The following is a 17,879-nucleotide window of genomic DNA, read 5'->3' as shown; positions in this document are numbered from 1 at the left end:
ACTTCTATAATAAAAATTCATTTCACCATATTTCAAAATGATCATTTTAAGTATAATCAAACACAAATGCAATTTTCGTTTTATTATAAAATGAAATATATTATGTACATTTATAGGCAAAACTCCACTCTTGATTGGATTGCCTTCGGCAAGTAAAATCTAGCCACATGGGACCAAACTCAATTTTCCCTTCCTACTCTTTCTTTCTAGCCACCGTCCAAAGTCATCGTTGGAAATTCCTAAATCGTTCTATTTTCTATCAATTATGAATCACACTTTGAATTTGTCACAAGTCATGTCATCTCTGAGTTGAGGCCTGCAAGGGGGTCATATCATAATCTGCAAGAATTTCAAGAAAGTTTTAGGGCATATTTTCTAATTAATTTATTGAACTGGATAATTGCTGGAAATTACCTAAATCCAAAAAATTTATCAAGGCTTGCCTAATTTTACTTTTCCTGTCCTGTAAGTTCATTTTATTCTCTATCCTCCCTCATCACAATATGTCCCTTTACAGTCATTCATATACAATCAATTACAACCAATTTTGGGTGAAAGGGTCAAACAAGCTACCTTCCAACATGTAGAAATTGATTACACAGAATAAAGAAAATATCACTCAATTTAGTTAATAGTTATGACCTCACAAAGTTTAAATACAATAGATTATTTCAACTTTTGGAGGCATTCAATTTCAAAAATAGCTTAAGCATAGTTTTGAAAGAATACAAAAAAAAAAGGTGTATAAAAAGGAGTAGTCATCTTGCTAAAACAGATGAAGTACGACTAAATACAATAGCATATTATGATCGCTATCAAGCATTATGATTAGCATGTGATCGTGTGATTAGAGTGTGCAATCATATTTTGGACATATCTCCCTCAGATACTAATATGTTTTTGGCTCTTTCTAACCATGCTGATAAACTAGATAAAGTGAATCTTGACTTTTAAGTATTCAAAAGTTCAAAGAAATCAATTTAAACTTAAGAACTCAAATTTTAAGAGGTCATAATCTAGAACTCAATTGACTAAATCGGATCATATTTTAATAAATAAAAAATGCATAACGTTTTGAAACCTTGGTGGTGGAAGATAGCTTGTTCAACTATTCAACTCGAAAATAGTTGTAACTGGTTCTAGATGAAGGGCAACAAGATTTTTGGTTATCAGTTCTCCAATATCCTTTTTATCTTTCATTCTTTCTCAACAATTGTGGAGGAGGAAACAGTGTGCCAAAGGCTATGAAATCAATAATGGATAGAGAATTACCTGAAGAAGCAGGGAGATTATATTTTCGCTTTAGAAACGTGGAAGCTTCCGTATCTTTTTTGTGGCATAAGACTCGTACCAATGCCTGGGAATCGTTAAAATGAAGACTGCCATTATTACTACACGGATCCAATTCCGTAGAAATATCCCCACCTGAGCTCATCAGCAGTTGAATAATAGTTTCAGTCTGCAGAAAAATGCACCAATTAGAAAACGCGGTCCATATGAAAAACTCTATAATAAGGACTTATAATATAAACTTGATCAACAAGATAAACAAACCGGAAGTGAATATAAGCCCAATATTTCTTCAGCAAATTTTGCTTCCTTCTCAACAAGAGTACGGGGAAGACCTTCTCCATCAGCTACAAAGAAGTCCTAGAATTGAAGATGCAAGAACAATATAAATATAATCGTTTATCGCAAACCACAAGTTCAATCAACCATTTCCTCTACTTACAAGCAAGGCTAAGGCTTTTTTTTTTTTTTTTTTTTTTTTTTTTTTGCAGGAATCCTACCTATCATAAACTACAACTGTAAAAGTAATTTCAATCTAGAGCACATGCCTTCAATATACCGAGATCTTCCTTAATGAGAACAATATCTGAATCAGAAAATGCACGTGAAGGACCTCCATTAAGCATCACCCATATGAAGGCTTCCTGGAAAACCATGCATTTCAGATGGAAGGAGCAAAAGGTAGGAGATAGAAGTAGCATTCTTAAATGATCGTACCATTGATGCTCGACAGATGCTCAATACCACGAGATCCCTAAGAGTATCATCGATCCTGCCACATACATTGTTTAGGACCTATAATATAATAGATGTCTTAGATGAGTGCAATCCACAGATAAAATGTATAAAGAAATATACTATACATATGCAAGCATGACGCACATAAAAGACATTACAGACAAAATTTGCACAATATCACATTTAGCGAGTCAAAGATCTTACCGTATCAAGATGTGCAAGAACGTCTTCTAATCGAACAGCCTCAACATTGCCATGATACAAATACGAGAGGAACTCATCTCTGAGATCCCAAAAAATAACTCTTATGCCTGGAGAGTAGAATTTGAACAAAATTAAGACTATTATTCAGAGATGGAAAAGTTGTTACAAATATGATTTTTTATGTAAGCATTCTACAGTCATCTTGCAAAACAGTTTAACAAAAACCAAAAATAGAAGTGTAAAAGAACTTGACTAAAAAATTGGTTGTCCTTCCCAGTTCCCCTCTTATTTGAGGACATAATTGAGGATATGGAGACCATACTTAGGGTCAACAATAAAATGGTTATGTTCTCCCCAGTTTCCCTCTTATTTGAGGACATACTTAATTGAGAATACGGAGACCAGAAAATGCACCATACTTAGGGTCAACAAATTATATTTTAAAGCATAATCTAAAATCAATCTAGCTTAACTTAATAACTACATAAATTTAAAGGCCACCACAAAATTGGTTGAGAAACTCACCAGTAATGTCACAAAACTTGCTGATAGCCTTTGCAATGAAACTCTTAATGTTGTTGAAAGTGTTGGCAAACAACTCATTAACTTCGTCACTACAGGTACGAAGACCACCATTGACAATCGCCTCTTCCGGGGCTGAATGGACGATACTATAGGTATTAACATCAAATATACAGTGATGAAAGTAATCATTTTGGGGTTGAATGAAATTAATTAGATCGGGCTATCTGTTGGAAAATTACCATGGCCAAAACTTTGAAAACAACCGTTCAAAATTTATCATAGGCATAGCAAATCAAATTACTTCAATTAGAGAAACGTGTCTAGATGTTGCGAGAAGTCTTTAATCCTTCCTCAAATCTAGTCTGGTCTAATTTGCTAAGAAATTTAGGGTTCAAAATAACTAGAAGTTGTCCGAGTTCGGTGACTGGTTTCCTCCATTTGCATACTGCATCCTCTTTTCCTCTTTCCCTCTCTTAGCAAATTAGACCAGACTAGATTTGAGGAGGGGAGAGAGGGAAAAACATGAAAAAGTAAGGTAATAAAAAAATAATATAAATTAGAGAAAATAGGCACCTCATTTAAAATTTGCCACCTCAACATAGCACATCATATTTTCATGGTCAACTAAACTCTAATATTAAGGACGAAAAGTGTGCTTTTGTCTAAAGTTTTAATAACCACCAAGAAGGAATAAACAACATATTCATCCCTCTCTATAGAGACTCTGATAGAACCAAAATATATAGCGATGTGATAGATAAAAGAGCTACATGATAACCACGTAATTTGAGGAACTTGGACTTCCACACACTTCCTCCACAAATTTTTTAATATACAGAACGAATAAGCACATCAATCTGTTTTTTATTTTAGTGATTAAGAATATTAAAGAAAATTTGAAATAAGAAAACTTAAACCTGAACCGAGCTTTAAGAAGTGGTCACAAAGTATTATAATTCCACAAGCCAGATAAACAAACACGAGAAAGGAATGAGAATGCAACATTTTGTCATATGCCGTGTGGACTTGTTAGTACTTTAGAAATAAAAATACTGATGTCAACTAATTCAATCCTCTTCCGCATATGGTTTGTATTGTCATTATGCAAAGTGAAGCAGACCACTAGTTTCTGTCTTTTAGTTATCATTAATGTTATGTATATTGAATGGTAATATCAAGTGAAATAAATATATGTGTACCGCGTTTATGCTTAGCAGATCCTCCAATAAGCGCCCAAGATTTTCCAATTCTATCCTCCAGTGTTTCAATTTGTTTTTGAATGTACTGCATGAAGAGAAAAGAGAGGTAACACAAAATAAAACTACCAATTGACGGCGTCACTAAGAATGGCATGTTAACTATGGTCACGTAAAAGATTTAGGGGGAACTGCCCTTCCCCCTGATTTTGTATTGTCATTAACTGATCATACATGACAAAGACCACGCTCAAAATATTATAAGTATTGCATTTACTACAGAAGAATTATCTCACATGACTTCAAACATGCATATGCATATTTAGTGAAAAAAAAAAAAAGCTTTTAACTTGAAGCATCACTTACACCAAGGGTATTCAATTTTATACAAAGCTTAGATATCGTCAATCCATTCAATTTGCTGCTCACATGCTCGTCTAAATGACATTCGGGCAACTTTTTTTTTCCTGTTGCAACTGTCTCCATAAAACGAGTCAATGGAGGAACAGGTGGATACAAATAATTCTTCTCAACTGCAATGGAAAAATGATATGATCAAATCTCCAATAGAATGATCATTTCAAGAGTAAATTAATAAATCCAAACATGTACCATTCGAGGCTATTCTACGGTTGACATGGATGGAAGGGAATTCAAGAGTTTTTTCAGATAAGAATATTTCCTTTGATTACTTTTGTGATTTGTAACTACTCCACTTACACACCATCATTCCTTGTGGAAAAGGGATGCCTAATCCCTTTGTCCTTGGGTTGTTTTGCTTTTCCTTTTATGTGTGTGTGTGTACATTTGTCTGAATTTTTTGCAACTTGCCATCAATCTTCATTCTTCGTAAATTCCGAAATTCATAAATTACCTAACTGGTTGAGAAGACCCGATAGATAGCCATCCAAGCTGTGATAGACAATGGACAGGAGAGCTTGCAAATGTGTGATGTCCATCGGAAGGTTCAGGTCAAAATACTGGTCAACAGTCTGCAAGTTTTTCATTATAAGTCCATAATAGTAAACAAAAATTTATGAAACTAGCCCTCGATAGTAAATTTAAAAGGAAACAGAAAAAATGTAGCTACAAGAAAATTTTACACACTGCTACTACTTCCACTGGTTGCATATGGTATTGATTATTTGGAAAAAAAAAATGCAGGAGAAACCAACAAGAATGACCCACTAACACCTATGACATCGGTAGAACATAACCCCAAGTGCTCAAAAGTTATCAATCATATTTAACAGCGACTCTATAAATATTCTTTCACTCCCCAACCTCAGAAACTTTGGTAGGAAAGTATCATTAGAATTCATAGGAGCAAACCAAAATTTCTCGTCTTTCAGACATAACTGAAGTAATTGTCTTTACAATGATAAATACCTCCTCAATAATTCTAAAAACTTCAATAACTGATGCTGCCAGATTTTGCTGAAACGATATTGGTTCCCAATCCTTCACTTGCCAAAAAAAACCCAAAATTAGTAAGAGGTGTTGATCAATCTACACATGCAATGGAAAGAAAAGATATATCTAATGTGTTTTTTGGGTACTTTGTCCAGCTGTTTGAGTCCATAAAAGAAGAGATAAAATATAGATATTCCAATAATCATAACTCGATTCAACAATTAAAAATATCTCTGCAATCCCCCCCCCCCGAATTTTTCTTTTTTCAATCGCTCTAAGTTTCAGTTGTTCAGGCTATGTCAACCTACATTCTTTTTTACCATGGCTTCTACAGTTTCATTCCTTTAATGATTACTGTACATGAAAGATAAATAACAGCAATTTTATCAAGATCATATTTTCACCCTTCACTTGATCCTTGACTTCCTATCTGATACATCTTTCCTTAAAATAAACTAGCTACTGCTTCCACTCAGACAAATATCATATTACATATTGAACCAGAAAAATCAGTCTGCAAATAACTAACCTCTAACTTGAAAGCACGTCCAGTCCATTCAGAGGTTTGTTCCAGTTGATCGATCATCCAATCAAGAATTATGGGCTTAGCAATTTGTACAATCTGCCCAAAAGACGGAGGAAAGAAACAAACAGCTTACATGTCTTGATATTACAAGTACATACAACACTAAATATGGATTTAACACTGCCGTTAATGAAGAAATGAATAACCCAATCAATTTTAAATCTCAAAATGAGAAGATTACAACCTAATATATACAAACCTATTAAGATCTTACGAGAGGAAATAGGCAATATAAAATATTTTACAAGGAAATTATATATTGTACAATTAAAAGAAATTAAGATTACGAAAAGAAAAAAAACAATGAGCTGTAGTGAAATATTCAGAGAGAAACAGTCAGCTAGCAAAAAAGGCTCCAGCCAATTGTCCCTTATATTTGCCACCCTGCTGTCCCCACATTGTTCAATTTTCACATTGGAATGAAAAAGATTCCCACCACCTTCCCTTGCATTCAAATCTCTGGGGGAGAGAATGTACGCTTTTGGGCGCACTCATACGAGTGGAGAGAGAGGCATAGAATGGACGACATGGTTAGACAAGTGCAACAGAGGGGAAGGGAGGCAAAGGAGAAGAGAGAGAATTCTTTTGGAACATTTTTAAAGCCTCAGGGGTTAAATTATATGATTTCAGAAGTTAAAAGATACTAAAGACAACTACTTAAGAATCCTCGTGAACTAAGTATTGTTGTTATTCTTTGGCTCCTTGGTTTGCTGGGTTTGGTTGAGTTAAGTTTTTTATTTTTGATAGTGTTGAAAGTCTAAATTATCTTTATGAAAGTGCATGCCCCTATTGTAGAAAAGATAAATAAATCCCTAGATAGTATGTGACAATAAATCTAAATAAATCTCTAGGTAACAATATAGATAAATTAGGGAGTTCAACTACTTCCCTTATTTAATGGGATTACACAAATATCTCTTAGGTTCAGGCTAGGAATTACACAAGTACTCCTTGAATATAGGTTATTCCTTCAACACTCCCTCTCAAGCTGAGGAATAGATGCTAACTCATGAAACATTGAGTTGTGAAATTATATTTTGATAGTATATCTACTAGTTGAAGTTGTGAGGGCACATAACTAATTCATATCATCCCCTTCTCTAGTTTCACTTTGATAAAATGTCAATCAATTTCAATATACTTTATCTTATCATGCTGGATAGGATTATGTGCAATATCGATAGCTGATTTGTTATCGCAGTACATCTTTATCGGACCTTTTCCTTTAATGTGTAAGCCATCAAGGATTGTTTTCAACCATAAGAGTTCACATAGCTCTTGTGCAATAGCTTGGACTTCTGATGCGCCAGATGATCTAGCCACCACATTTTGTTTTTTACTCCTTCATAATACCAAATTACCTCCAAGAAAAGTACAATTCCCGTAGTAGATCTTATCTTCACTATTGATCCAATGCATGGGAATTGTGTCGTTGGAACAAAATTTCTTTTCCTGAAGTTCCTTTCAGGTAACTTAACACTCTGTACGCTGCATGAAGGTGAGGCTCTTGTGGATCAGGCATAAATTGGCTAATTATACTCACCAAGTATGCTATGTCTAGTCGAGTGTGAGCTAGAAATATAAGCCTCCCCACTAGCCTCTGGCAAATTTCACGGTTCACTGCAGGTTCCTTTTTTTACTCTGCCAGTTTCTGAGGTGGATCCTTTGGTGTTGGTAGATGTTCACATCCATTTTCCATCTTTCCATCAATAAATCCTGTTCTGATAATAATAATAATAATAATAAATAAAAATAAACCTAAACTGAGTATGCTACTTCAATACCAAGAGAGTACTTTCCAAGTTCTTTGATCTCAAATTCTTTCATCAATTTCCTTATAAGTTCAATTTTTTCTTCTTCATTATCTTCAGGAACTATAATTTCATCTACAGACACTAGAAGCACTGTAACTCCCCTTGATAAAGAAAGTGCGATCTCCTTGACTTTAACAATACCACAATCTTCCAAACCACATCCTTGGTGATTGTTTCAATCCATACAAATTCTTTCTCAGTTTGTATACTTTACCTCTTGATCTTTCAAATCCTAGAGGAATGCTCATCTTTGTAACTAGGGCAAATGTCTCATGGTAATCTATAGAGTAAGGTCAAGTGTATCCCCTTAGCTACTAATCTTGCCTTATACCCTTCCAACGTTCCATCAGCCTTATACTTTACTGTAAAAAGCCACGTACACCCAACTATATTTTTTCTTTTTGGCCAATCAACAACTTCCCATGTGTTACACTTTTCTAAAGCATGCATTTCTTCTCTCATAGCATCCTTCCATTCTCATTTGGATAAAGAAAAGTCCACAAGCATAGTTTGAAAAAATTCAAGCAGATGATTGAAAACTTTGGAATGAGGAAAAGAAAGTCCGATCATTTTGTCTTTTATAAATAATCAGAGAGTGAGATCATCCTGTTGATCGTGTATCTTAATGATATTGTTATTAGTGGTCATGACACTTTAGCCATTCAACCGCTCAACACCTTTTTGCATAGTCAATTCCATACAAAAGATTTGGGAATGTTGAAATACTTTCTAAGAATTGAGGTAATGGAATTGAGGTAATGAGAAGCAAGAAGGGAAATATGTTATCACAGAGAAAATATGTACTTCTACTTGAGTTATTGGCTGAAATAGGAAGTTAGGGCTAAACCATATTGGAAATGTTGAAATACTTTATAGGTAATAAGAAGCAAGAAGGGAATTTTGTTATCACAGAGAAAATATGTACTTGACTTGTTTGTTAAAGTAGGAAAGCTAAGGGCTAAGCTAAGTAGTACTCAAATGGTGCTCAATTTCCAGCTCACAAAATAGGAAGAATTATTAAAAAAATATGGAAAGAGGCTAATGGAAAAAATCAATTATCTTGCAGTGATTCAACCAGACATAGCTTATTCGGTGAGTACCATAAGCCAGTATATATATTCTCTACAGTTGATCATTGGCCTGCATTGGAGTAGATCTTATGTTATTTGCAAGCAGTTCCTGGGCCTGATTTTTTATATAAAATTATGGGCATTCTAACATTGGATGCTTCTCGTATGATGATTAGGCAAGGTCTAAGGAAGATAAAAAGACCAACTTCAAGATATTCTGTATTTGTGGATAATTTAGTTTCTTGGAAGAGTAAGAAACAACAGTAGCATCACGTTCAAGTGTTGAATCAGAGTATAGAGCAATGACATATTCTGTATGTGAATTTAGTTTGGATACGTCAACTTCTTATTGGATCGAGATTTGATATCACAACGTCGACCAAATTGTGGTGTGTTAATATGTTTAGTTTGCTCAAGATGTTACATGAGCAAACTAAACATATTGAGGTCAATTGTCATTTTGTACGTGAAAAGATAAAACCAAACCAATGGAGCATGAATATAGATTATCTCTAACAAGTTGGGCATAATGAATATATAAGTTCCAACTTGATGAGGAGTGCTAAATAAAGTCTTTATATTGGAATAATTATAATTTTCTAAATATACTAGTTCTATGGTTCTTTATTGTCTCTTTACCTTCTCTTGCTTAGGTGAACCTTGTGCATTTGTATATATTTATCTTTTTGGTGAATGGAATAGATTATTTTGATTCTCTCAAATTTTAGTTGTTTATACTACTCAACTTTTAGTGTCTCTTGGAGTTCAAAACAACCACAAGCATACAGAATATAAAATTCAAATACAGGCATTATACATCCATATGTGATATTGTATAAGGGAAAAGATTGGCTGACCGGATAGTGCTCAAGGTCTTCCTTGAGAAGAGGGCTTAATCTACTTTCTTTGGAAGCAGCAGTAAATAAATGAGTTAGGTCACGATCTAAGGAATAGGCAGCTGGAAGCACCGACCTTACATCATCTGAAAGCTTCGATACTTCCTTTAAGAATGGCTTCTGCGTTTTGATGAGAACAACATCCAGAATATAAAAAAAATGAAATAGAGGAAAACCAGCACTGGGAAAACAAAAATTTCACAAAAGGAACTAACGAAACAAACCAGTTTTTCTCCATAATATTGGTGCAATAGCATGGCTGCAATTATCCCAGAATCAGGACATAATTGACGTAACACCGGGAAGAATACAGTAATTTCTTTCTCCACAACCAATCGTAGCCTATTGGCAAGGAGTGCCAGAGGATGTATACTCTCTTTGGATTCAGAATTTTCATTATTCTCTGCCTAACCAAATAAGTAGACTAAAATAATTGAATACTCTATGATGGATTGTAAAGAAACGATGCTTTCTCAACCATATTCTTATGATACTGTGTCACAAATCTTGACTTACCTCTTTGTAAGCAGCTTCTATGGACTTCTCGACATAGGTTCTGAGTTTTCTAGCCCCAATTTCTTTCAAACCATCCAATTTTGTTAACTAAAGCAAAATATTGACAATTCACATAAGGTTCAAAACAGCAAGATTAGAATATGAATGAATAAGTTTGCTTCAGGGGCTCCTTGTAATCTCCTAAAAGGAGTTGTTTCCTACAATTTCGGTTGCAACTTTCCAGTATTTATGGAAAAGTAGTTTCCTTTTAATATAAGCAAGTAAAAATCAGATGCCCGATTAGCCCCAATTTGAACATGTGGACTTGAAATTATCATCATCTTAAAACTAGACTCTGCTGCCGTATAAAAAAATATTAATTTAATTCCAACAGATATAAAATGAAATAAAAATAAAATGAAAATATCTAACACTTTTTGGTTCCTTCCCATAGAAATAATCTCTCATGAAGCACCCTACATTTTTTTTTTTTAAATAAAAAAACCTACTGTCATTGAGATAAATTGAAAGAATACAAATAACACAAAAAGAAGCACTCAGACCCAAGAAAAACTACACAAAAAAGAGTCCAATCCAAAAGGATGAGGTCTAAAGGATAATTAAATAAATGAATAAATAAATAATAAATAAATAAATAAATAAAAACTCTTAGTAACAGACATGTGCAATAAATCTATCGGGAGATCAGGAGATCTCCTAAACCCCTCAAAAACTCTACTATTCATCTCTAGCTAAATCCCACAAACAACAGCAAAGAATGCATCACGCTAAAGGATAGAAAACAAGCTATTTAAAGTGACCACCATAATTATGCAAGCAAGCTCCTGGAATTTTGCTAATTCAGTAAGCAACATTATAACTAAAGCTAGTTATTCCATATAGCATCAGGAAATGATAACCTCCAATCCCTTACTATCCTCGTCATAACATGATAAACTCGCGTAACTCCACATGACTGAACAATTCAGGCATGTTATACTCAAAAGCTTAAGTTTTTGAGTTCAGAGAGGTCTTATGTTCAAACCTTTGTAACTAATTTATGCACCTAGTATTATTGGTTTTCACTTATTGGCCTTCTACTACTTTTCAAGCCCAAAAGTGGAGAAGAGTGTTACAACATTGATTAAAAAAAATAAAATAAATAAATTTACCATAACCTGTAAGCTAGCTTGTGGTGATTTAACATCATTTTCATTTTTCATTTTACTCCCACGGAGTTTGTATCGCTGAATGTAATATGAAAGTTATTGTAAAAAAAAATTGGGAGATGATTTTTTCTGGGAACAAATTTCTATTTAGACATGAACTATCAAAAAGGAAGATTCATGAAAACATAGCCCAAGAGATCTATAAATCAAATATCCATTTTAGTACGCTGGGCATTAGTACCTACCTTTACAGTATTGCAATCAGTAATAACTCCAACAGTGGACAACAGGCTCACCACTTTCCCAAAGTAAGAAGTTTTCTGATTTTAAGAAAAATAGCTAAATTAGTGTAGACAAATGATAGGAAATTTGGAACATTCAAGAACGTGATAACAAATATAAGGGCAATGGTACGCTAGAAATAGTAATTAACGGAGGTAGAATAATATTGGGACCTTACATCAAAAAAACTGTGTAATATATAAAACATTTGAGCAATGGTCATCACATTTATGGGGCTGACAGGATACCATAGGAAAAATGTCAACCAAGAATTGAAACTCACCTCACGGAAGTGCAAATGGTAGGCTTGTAGTTTAATGTCACACCAACTGCTAATTAAGAAGAAGGCGGACTCCACCAAACTCAACTTCATTTCATTGCCATTGCATGATATTGAACATGATAGGCTTTTCAAATATTGTTCTTCCTTCCCACCGTCATCTTTAGATGATGCAACCTCCTGTAACTCAAGAATGGCCTCGTCCAAGAATGAGGCTTCACCTGTCTTGACAAACTTCAATAGAAAAATATATTAGATAAAAAAAAACAACCAATATTATTTTCCTAAGCATACAGCTAACTATCTTTTTTTCTTATAAGTTATAACTAGAGGATAAGGCATATTTTTTTTCTATGAAAAGTAATTAAATTTTAAATATAACATTAAAAAATAAACCACACCAACATGTAAAATATTGTACCTGCAGGTTTGCAACAAAAACAACAGGTTGTCCGGTACAAATAGTCAACAATTGCCCAAGAACTAAAGAAACAATTACATAGCATGCCTAACCTATCCTCCTACCATAGTAAATATTGTACCTGCAGGTTTTGCTCAATTTCTTCTATGGTTTGGCCTTTGGGCTATCTCAAGCCTTTCATAGATCATTTTTTTCATATTCAGTTAAAGAGAAAGGAAATAGATGCTTTGTTTTGTCACTTCTGTTGGAATGTTTGGCACGCCAACAGCCCTTTTTGAGGTTTTGTTATCTCAAGATAGCGGTAGCCTCCTCGGGAGTTTATCAAGTTATGTTTGGAACGGCATCAAAGAATCTTTGCAAGCAGGCTTCTTCTTAGACTAGATCGTGTTGAATCTGCTTGATTAAAGGTTTCCTAATTTTTAGTTTTTCCTTTCACTCCCTCGTGGGAGTTTGTATTTCGTGAGCATTAGTCTCTTTTCATTTCATTAATAAAAAAATTTGTTTCTGGTTCAAGAAGTAGTTAAAAATCTTAGCAAATAAGTTGTACCAAATTTTTCAATTTGACGATGAAGAATTCAATAATGCAGTTTGTTAAAGAAAACATGCCCTACTAATCACTTCATAGAGAAGTATACCTGATGGAAAAGGACCCACCCGAAGATCACACTGTGTACTTCCGGAGTGATGCCTAAAGCGGACCAAGTCAATTTGAGAAGGACGAGACTGTCATCCACTTCCTATACAAAGGTAACAGGCTAATCATCATACGTTATGAGCCTTAATTTACAGCACACGCAAAACTAAATCAAACAAATATTAAAGGAAGAACAAATACCATAACGGGATGGCTGTCGTCAAGAACATCAAATATGCCTAAAATCAATTTCTCATATAACCTGATGTTTAAGTGATAAGCAGAGGGAGCTGGCAACTTCGACAGTACTTGTCCAATACCTGACAATACTTTTGCACGCTCAGATCGAACCATATTGATATCCCATTCCTACCATGTTCAACAATGCAGTAAATCAGATTCTTTTATATGATCGATCTCAGAAGGAATTTAGAAATCTGAAGAATGAACCACTCTAAACTAGCATTTAATTCTCTGTATCTAATTAAAGTAAAAATAAAATAAAATAAAACTGAACCTTTGTACTTCTGATCTTCACAAGAGAACTTTCACAGATTTGACGTTCAGAAGCTACAAGATTAGCAGAGTAACAGAATTCTTCCAAAAGATTGACCTAGAGATGCAGCCGTCAAACTTCATGGTTAAAGTAAGGAGAGGACTTGTATGTCCATGTAAGGTAACTCATAGTACAGAAAGAAAAAAATAGACCTGGATGTGTATGTTATCGAGTTCCATAATCAATAATGTAATTGTTCATTTTTTAAAGAAGCCAGGATCTTTCTCCCGAGCAATTAACCAACAATAAATTTCTGAACGGAACATTGAATTAAAGCATACTTCATCTATTTTAAGGAAAATCACAAATATAACCGTCATCACCTGTTGAGGATTATGGGGAGAAGTAGTCCCAGGTTGGCTAATTAAGGAAAAAAATATGGATTTATAAGGAATACTATCTTCATTCATGTGAGGTCTTTTAGGGATACCAAAAGTAAAGACGTGAGAACTTCTACTCAAAGTGGACAACATCATATCATGGTGGAGGTCCATGATTCCTCACATGGTATTATGCCCTTAACTTAGGCATGTCAATAGAATCCTCAAATGTCAAACAAAGAAATTGTGAGCCTCGAAGGTATAGTCAAAGTGACTCAAGTGTCGAACAAAGGGTGTGTACTTTGTTTGAGGGCTCTAGTGAAGGAGTCGGGCCTCAATTTAGGGGAGGTTGTTCAAGAGCTCCAGAGAAGGAGGATTCAAGGGATGCTCTATGGTGTACTTTGTTCGAGGGGAGGATTGTGTACTTTATTTAAAACTACAGTACCCATTAAGCCCCTCACTTTAATGTCACCATTCCAACTTCTTATAGTTGCAGGACCAACAGAGATGTCAATCTCTATGAAAGTATCATGTTTCTCGGAGTTTCAAAAGCCCGTCTATACTACAATATATGGAATAAGTGAAAACCTAGATTGTAAGGTTGTTCACTTTTTCTCTGTTTTTTGAATATATGGTTTCCTATAGATGTAAGATATACATACATTCTTTTTTCTCAAAAAGCAGTTCCATAAATGAGCCTCTAAAGCTGCTTGATCGAAAAACGCCCAATATAAAGACAATTGGTTACACCCTACAGGATGTGCATTGTACATAATTGATAAACAGTGACGCATAAAAAATAACTAAAGAGCTTTCAGCCAGTTTAACTACGGTAAAAAATGCAAAGATTTTTTCTCCAATTGTCCATAATTGATTTATTACCTGTCTGAACTTCCATTGCATATAAGCTTTCTCACTAGGAAAATCAGACCTGAAAACCCCATGCAAGAGGACCAACAAAACTTGAGGAACATTAATTTGCCCCCAGTTTCTCTTTGCAGCCAATTCCATTAATCTTTTCCTCATGCATGCATCAGAAACTGCTGAAATCTGGTCAAATAATATAAATTCTGAGTCCAAATCAGCAATTGACCAAGTTAATGGGGGAAGAGATAGGGAGAGAGGGAGAGGAACAGTAAGATAGATTGGGAACATGTATTAATGCATCGAGATTTCAACTGGCAATTCTAAACTTCATTGAGCAGATAAAAATGAAACAACATATAAAATGAAACCTGAAACAATATATAAGAATTAGTAGACTTCTGTTAACCTCTCTAGGAGAAAAGAAAATCTCACTATATGCAGCAAAATAGCTACAATAGATCGTTAAGCTTCAGATGTATGACATCAATGTAAAAAGGAAATAGCGATAAGATCATCTTAGAGACAGAGTCTGCCTTGCCTGCATCTGGGTGCGGACAGCGTGAAGAAAATTCAAATGTCCTTCAAAATTCTCTGATTGAACATCTACTTCATTCCTTATACTTGTCATCCCTACAGTATGTTTAATACCATTTTCTTTCTTTTTATCCTCAGATGAATAGATTTCAACCCTGGTGATGGAGAGAGAGAGAACAAACAAATGATAAAGAAGATGGATATATTTTATGTTCCCTATCACTATCAAGAAAAGAAAAATGAAAAAGAGACATGAACTCAAATTCAAGTTTCCGGAAGCACAATACGTAGCACTTAAGCAGGACAAACTACAAAATAAATAAATAAATCTAGCATTTCCATAAGAAAAGAGCGCACCCAGAAAATGCGATTGATGCAAGCAAGATTAAATATGCTGCTTCATCCAAGTCATCATCTGTCAGTCCTTTGATCATCATAAAACTATGAATCAATTTACAATATAAGAAATGACGGTTGGGAGGAGGGGATCTTAACCGACAAATTTAAGCATTGTTTCGGAAAACTCTTTTTATTTTTTATGGGAAAAATATGAAAGGATAAACATGTCCGTTTGTTAAGAATTTAAATGAAAATGAAATCTCGTTTCAATAGAAGAATAAAAACATCAAATACCTGTATACAACTTAGGTAGTCCTAAAGCCGGAACTTTGAGATTCTTCACAAGTTTCGAAGGTGTGGCTGTTGTTCCATTAGACTGAGGACCACAGTCATCACTATAGGTTGCAATATTGTCATCAACTGATGACCCAAGCGACCTAGATGAACACGATATGTCACTAGAGGATCTCTCCACCATTTTAGGTGGTGGTGGCGCACGGCTAGGAGGTGATCCAGACAAATCTGGATGAGAAAGTAGAAAATAAGAAGTCCGTAGTCGAGATTGTATCTGCAGTCAAAAATCAAATTGGTAAGTAATGCAAACATGCACACAGACCTCTTTTAATTCTAATAAATAAACAAATAAATAAAAATTATTGCTTGCACATCCGAAATCAAAAACTCTAATGAAGAAAAGAAATTCTAAAACAAATTTACTACAACTACAATACTAAGAGAAAATTGGCATGGATTACTGTTAACTCTTCATTAAAACAAATGTTCGAAATTTAAATACTTTTGGTACAAGGCGAGAGTTAATTTGTCTAAGTTGCACCCTCGCGAGGCATTTGATTGACTACCCGACTAAGTAAAGATGCTCAGGCCCAAACCCTCTGGTGTACAGACGATGAAGGCGTTGTTAAATGCGATGAAGATAGTTCGAGAGAAAAATGTCCGCTGAATATCATGCAAAAGAAATCACCAGAAACTTTGGGAAAGCTCAAGTTTCAATTCAGCATTTTCAGATAGTGCATAAACTTCACAGTCCATTCAGAATTTAAATTAAAAAATAATAAATAAATAAATAAACAGACGGAAGCACTGAAGCACGGAAGCATTAGCATGATTTATTTTCTCTCCATAGAGCGACGGCATAGCAGAATGTAAATCGCGGAGAAAACGGCAAAACCAAATAACTTCTCACTAACATATTCTTACCATTATCGGGTAAGAAGATTCATGTTGCTTCTTCTTAGCAGCTGTAGAAATGTCAATAACTCCACCTACGCAAGAAAATAACAATGAAATTAAATTCCTCGCAAGTGTTCACAGTTACGTGACTCGGTCAACTAAAAAACAGAGAACGCGCTATAAAAACATGGAAAGCAGCTAGCACTCCGCCGCAGAACGGTTGACGCAAACTTTCCGATCCCAGACAAGGAAACCAAATCCCTTTTACAGAAGAAAAAAGAAACTAATAGAACCGAGAAGAAGCTAAAGAAAATGAAATAGACTTCCAGCTTCATTCTCGAGCATTGGCAATAAATAAAAAAAATAATAAAAAAAAAAAAAAAAAAAAAAAAAAAAACTCGAGATTAAACCGCAAATTCGATATCAAATCTTTCATTCAAACTACAACAACTCACACTCATCTCTCACACACAAAGAAGCAAGATTACCAGACTTAATGCACTCCAAAACATAGCTAGCGCTCAGAGAGTCAAGGTCGACGGCGGAGAAATCGGTGACAGGACCTGCCGGAGTCCTCAGCTCTCTGACAAAACGCGAGGACAGCAAGAATGCCAGCAGCTTTTTCCGGTCACGACGGTACCGCTGCAACAAAGAACCCGACTCCATCGTCGATCACCACGACGGAAATCGAGAGGAAGAAGAAGAAGAAACGGTAAAATCAGAGATGGAAGCAAAGCAAAGCGTGTAGAAGGAGCGCGAAATACTGAACTGTAATGAATAAAATTATAACGGCCCTTGTAAGAGAAGTCGATGATTTCACATTTTATTATTTCGATTTTACCCCTGGAATTTCCCTGAATTACGAAATATGCCATTCATTAATGGTCAACGCCGAGCAGGGAGTCCAATGTCAACTTTGTGATATTTTTTTCTAATTTTTGGATCGTTTTTTCAAATTTCAACTGAAAGACTGTCGACTCGAATTGCGATATCGGTGGGGATTATTACGGTTGTGCCCTTTGACGGGCTTAGTTTTTTAGGAGACTTCGTAAAACAATT

At 34.8% G+C, this 17,879-nt stretch overlaps 1 protein-coding gene across 7 annotated transcripts; it reads right to left on the bottom strand.

Annotated features, from left to right (window-relative positions):
- Positions 1–53: 53 nt before the first annotated feature.
- Positions 54–17,579, bottom strand: LOC111801201 (DNA topoisomerase 4 subunit B (DUF810)). Of its 7 annotated transcripts, XM_023685211.2 has the most exons (26): positions 17,309–17,579; positions 16,848–16,912; positions 15,924–16,197; positions 15,648–15,714; positions 15,295–15,445; positions 14,772–14,939; positions 13,531–13,626; positions 13,215–13,382; positions 13,015–13,116; positions 11,962–12,192; positions 11,642–11,716; positions 10,249–10,335; positions 9,957–10,139; positions 9,694–9,852; positions 5,896–5,988; positions 5,343–5,414; positions 4,828–4,945; positions 4,320–4,486; positions 3,957–4,041; positions 2,758–2,889; positions 2,233–2,339; positions 2,008–2,085; positions 1,839–1,934; positions 1,555–1,650; positions 1,273–1,459; positions 54–339 (listed from the first exon to the last, which is right to left on the bottom strand). In XM_023685211.2, the coding sequence occupies exons 1-26, from the start codon at positions 17,484–17,486 to the stop codon at positions 299–301; spliced, it is 3,276 nt and encodes a 1,091-aa protein (XP_023540979.2). In that variant the 5' UTR covers positions 17,487–17,579; the 3' UTR covers positions 54–298. The 7 variants fall into 7 exon arrangements, 4 of the variants coding, with proteins under 4 accessions (XP_023540979.2, XP_086982294.1, XP_023540989.2 ...); XM_087126168.1 differs by lacking the exons at positions 16,848–16,912; positions 17,309–17,579 and adding an exon at positions 16,426–16,719; XM_023685221.2 differs by lacking the exons at positions 15,648–15,714; positions 16,848–16,912; positions 17,309–17,579 and having other exon boundaries at positions 15,924–16,061.
- Between the last annotated feature and the right edge of the window lie 300 nt (positions 17,580–17,879).

Source organism: Cucurbita pepo, chromosome 8 (genome assembly GCF_057944985.1).
Source record: "Cucurbita pepo subsp. pepo isolate OVF chromosome 8, ASM5794498v1, whole genome shotgun sequence".
Lineage (NCBI taxonomy): Eukaryota > Viridiplantae > Streptophyta > Magnoliopsida > Cucurbitales > Cucurbitaceae > Cucurbita > Cucurbita pepo.
Note: the sequence above shows the minus strand (reverse complement) of the source record. Positions and strands in the feature narration are given on the sequence as shown.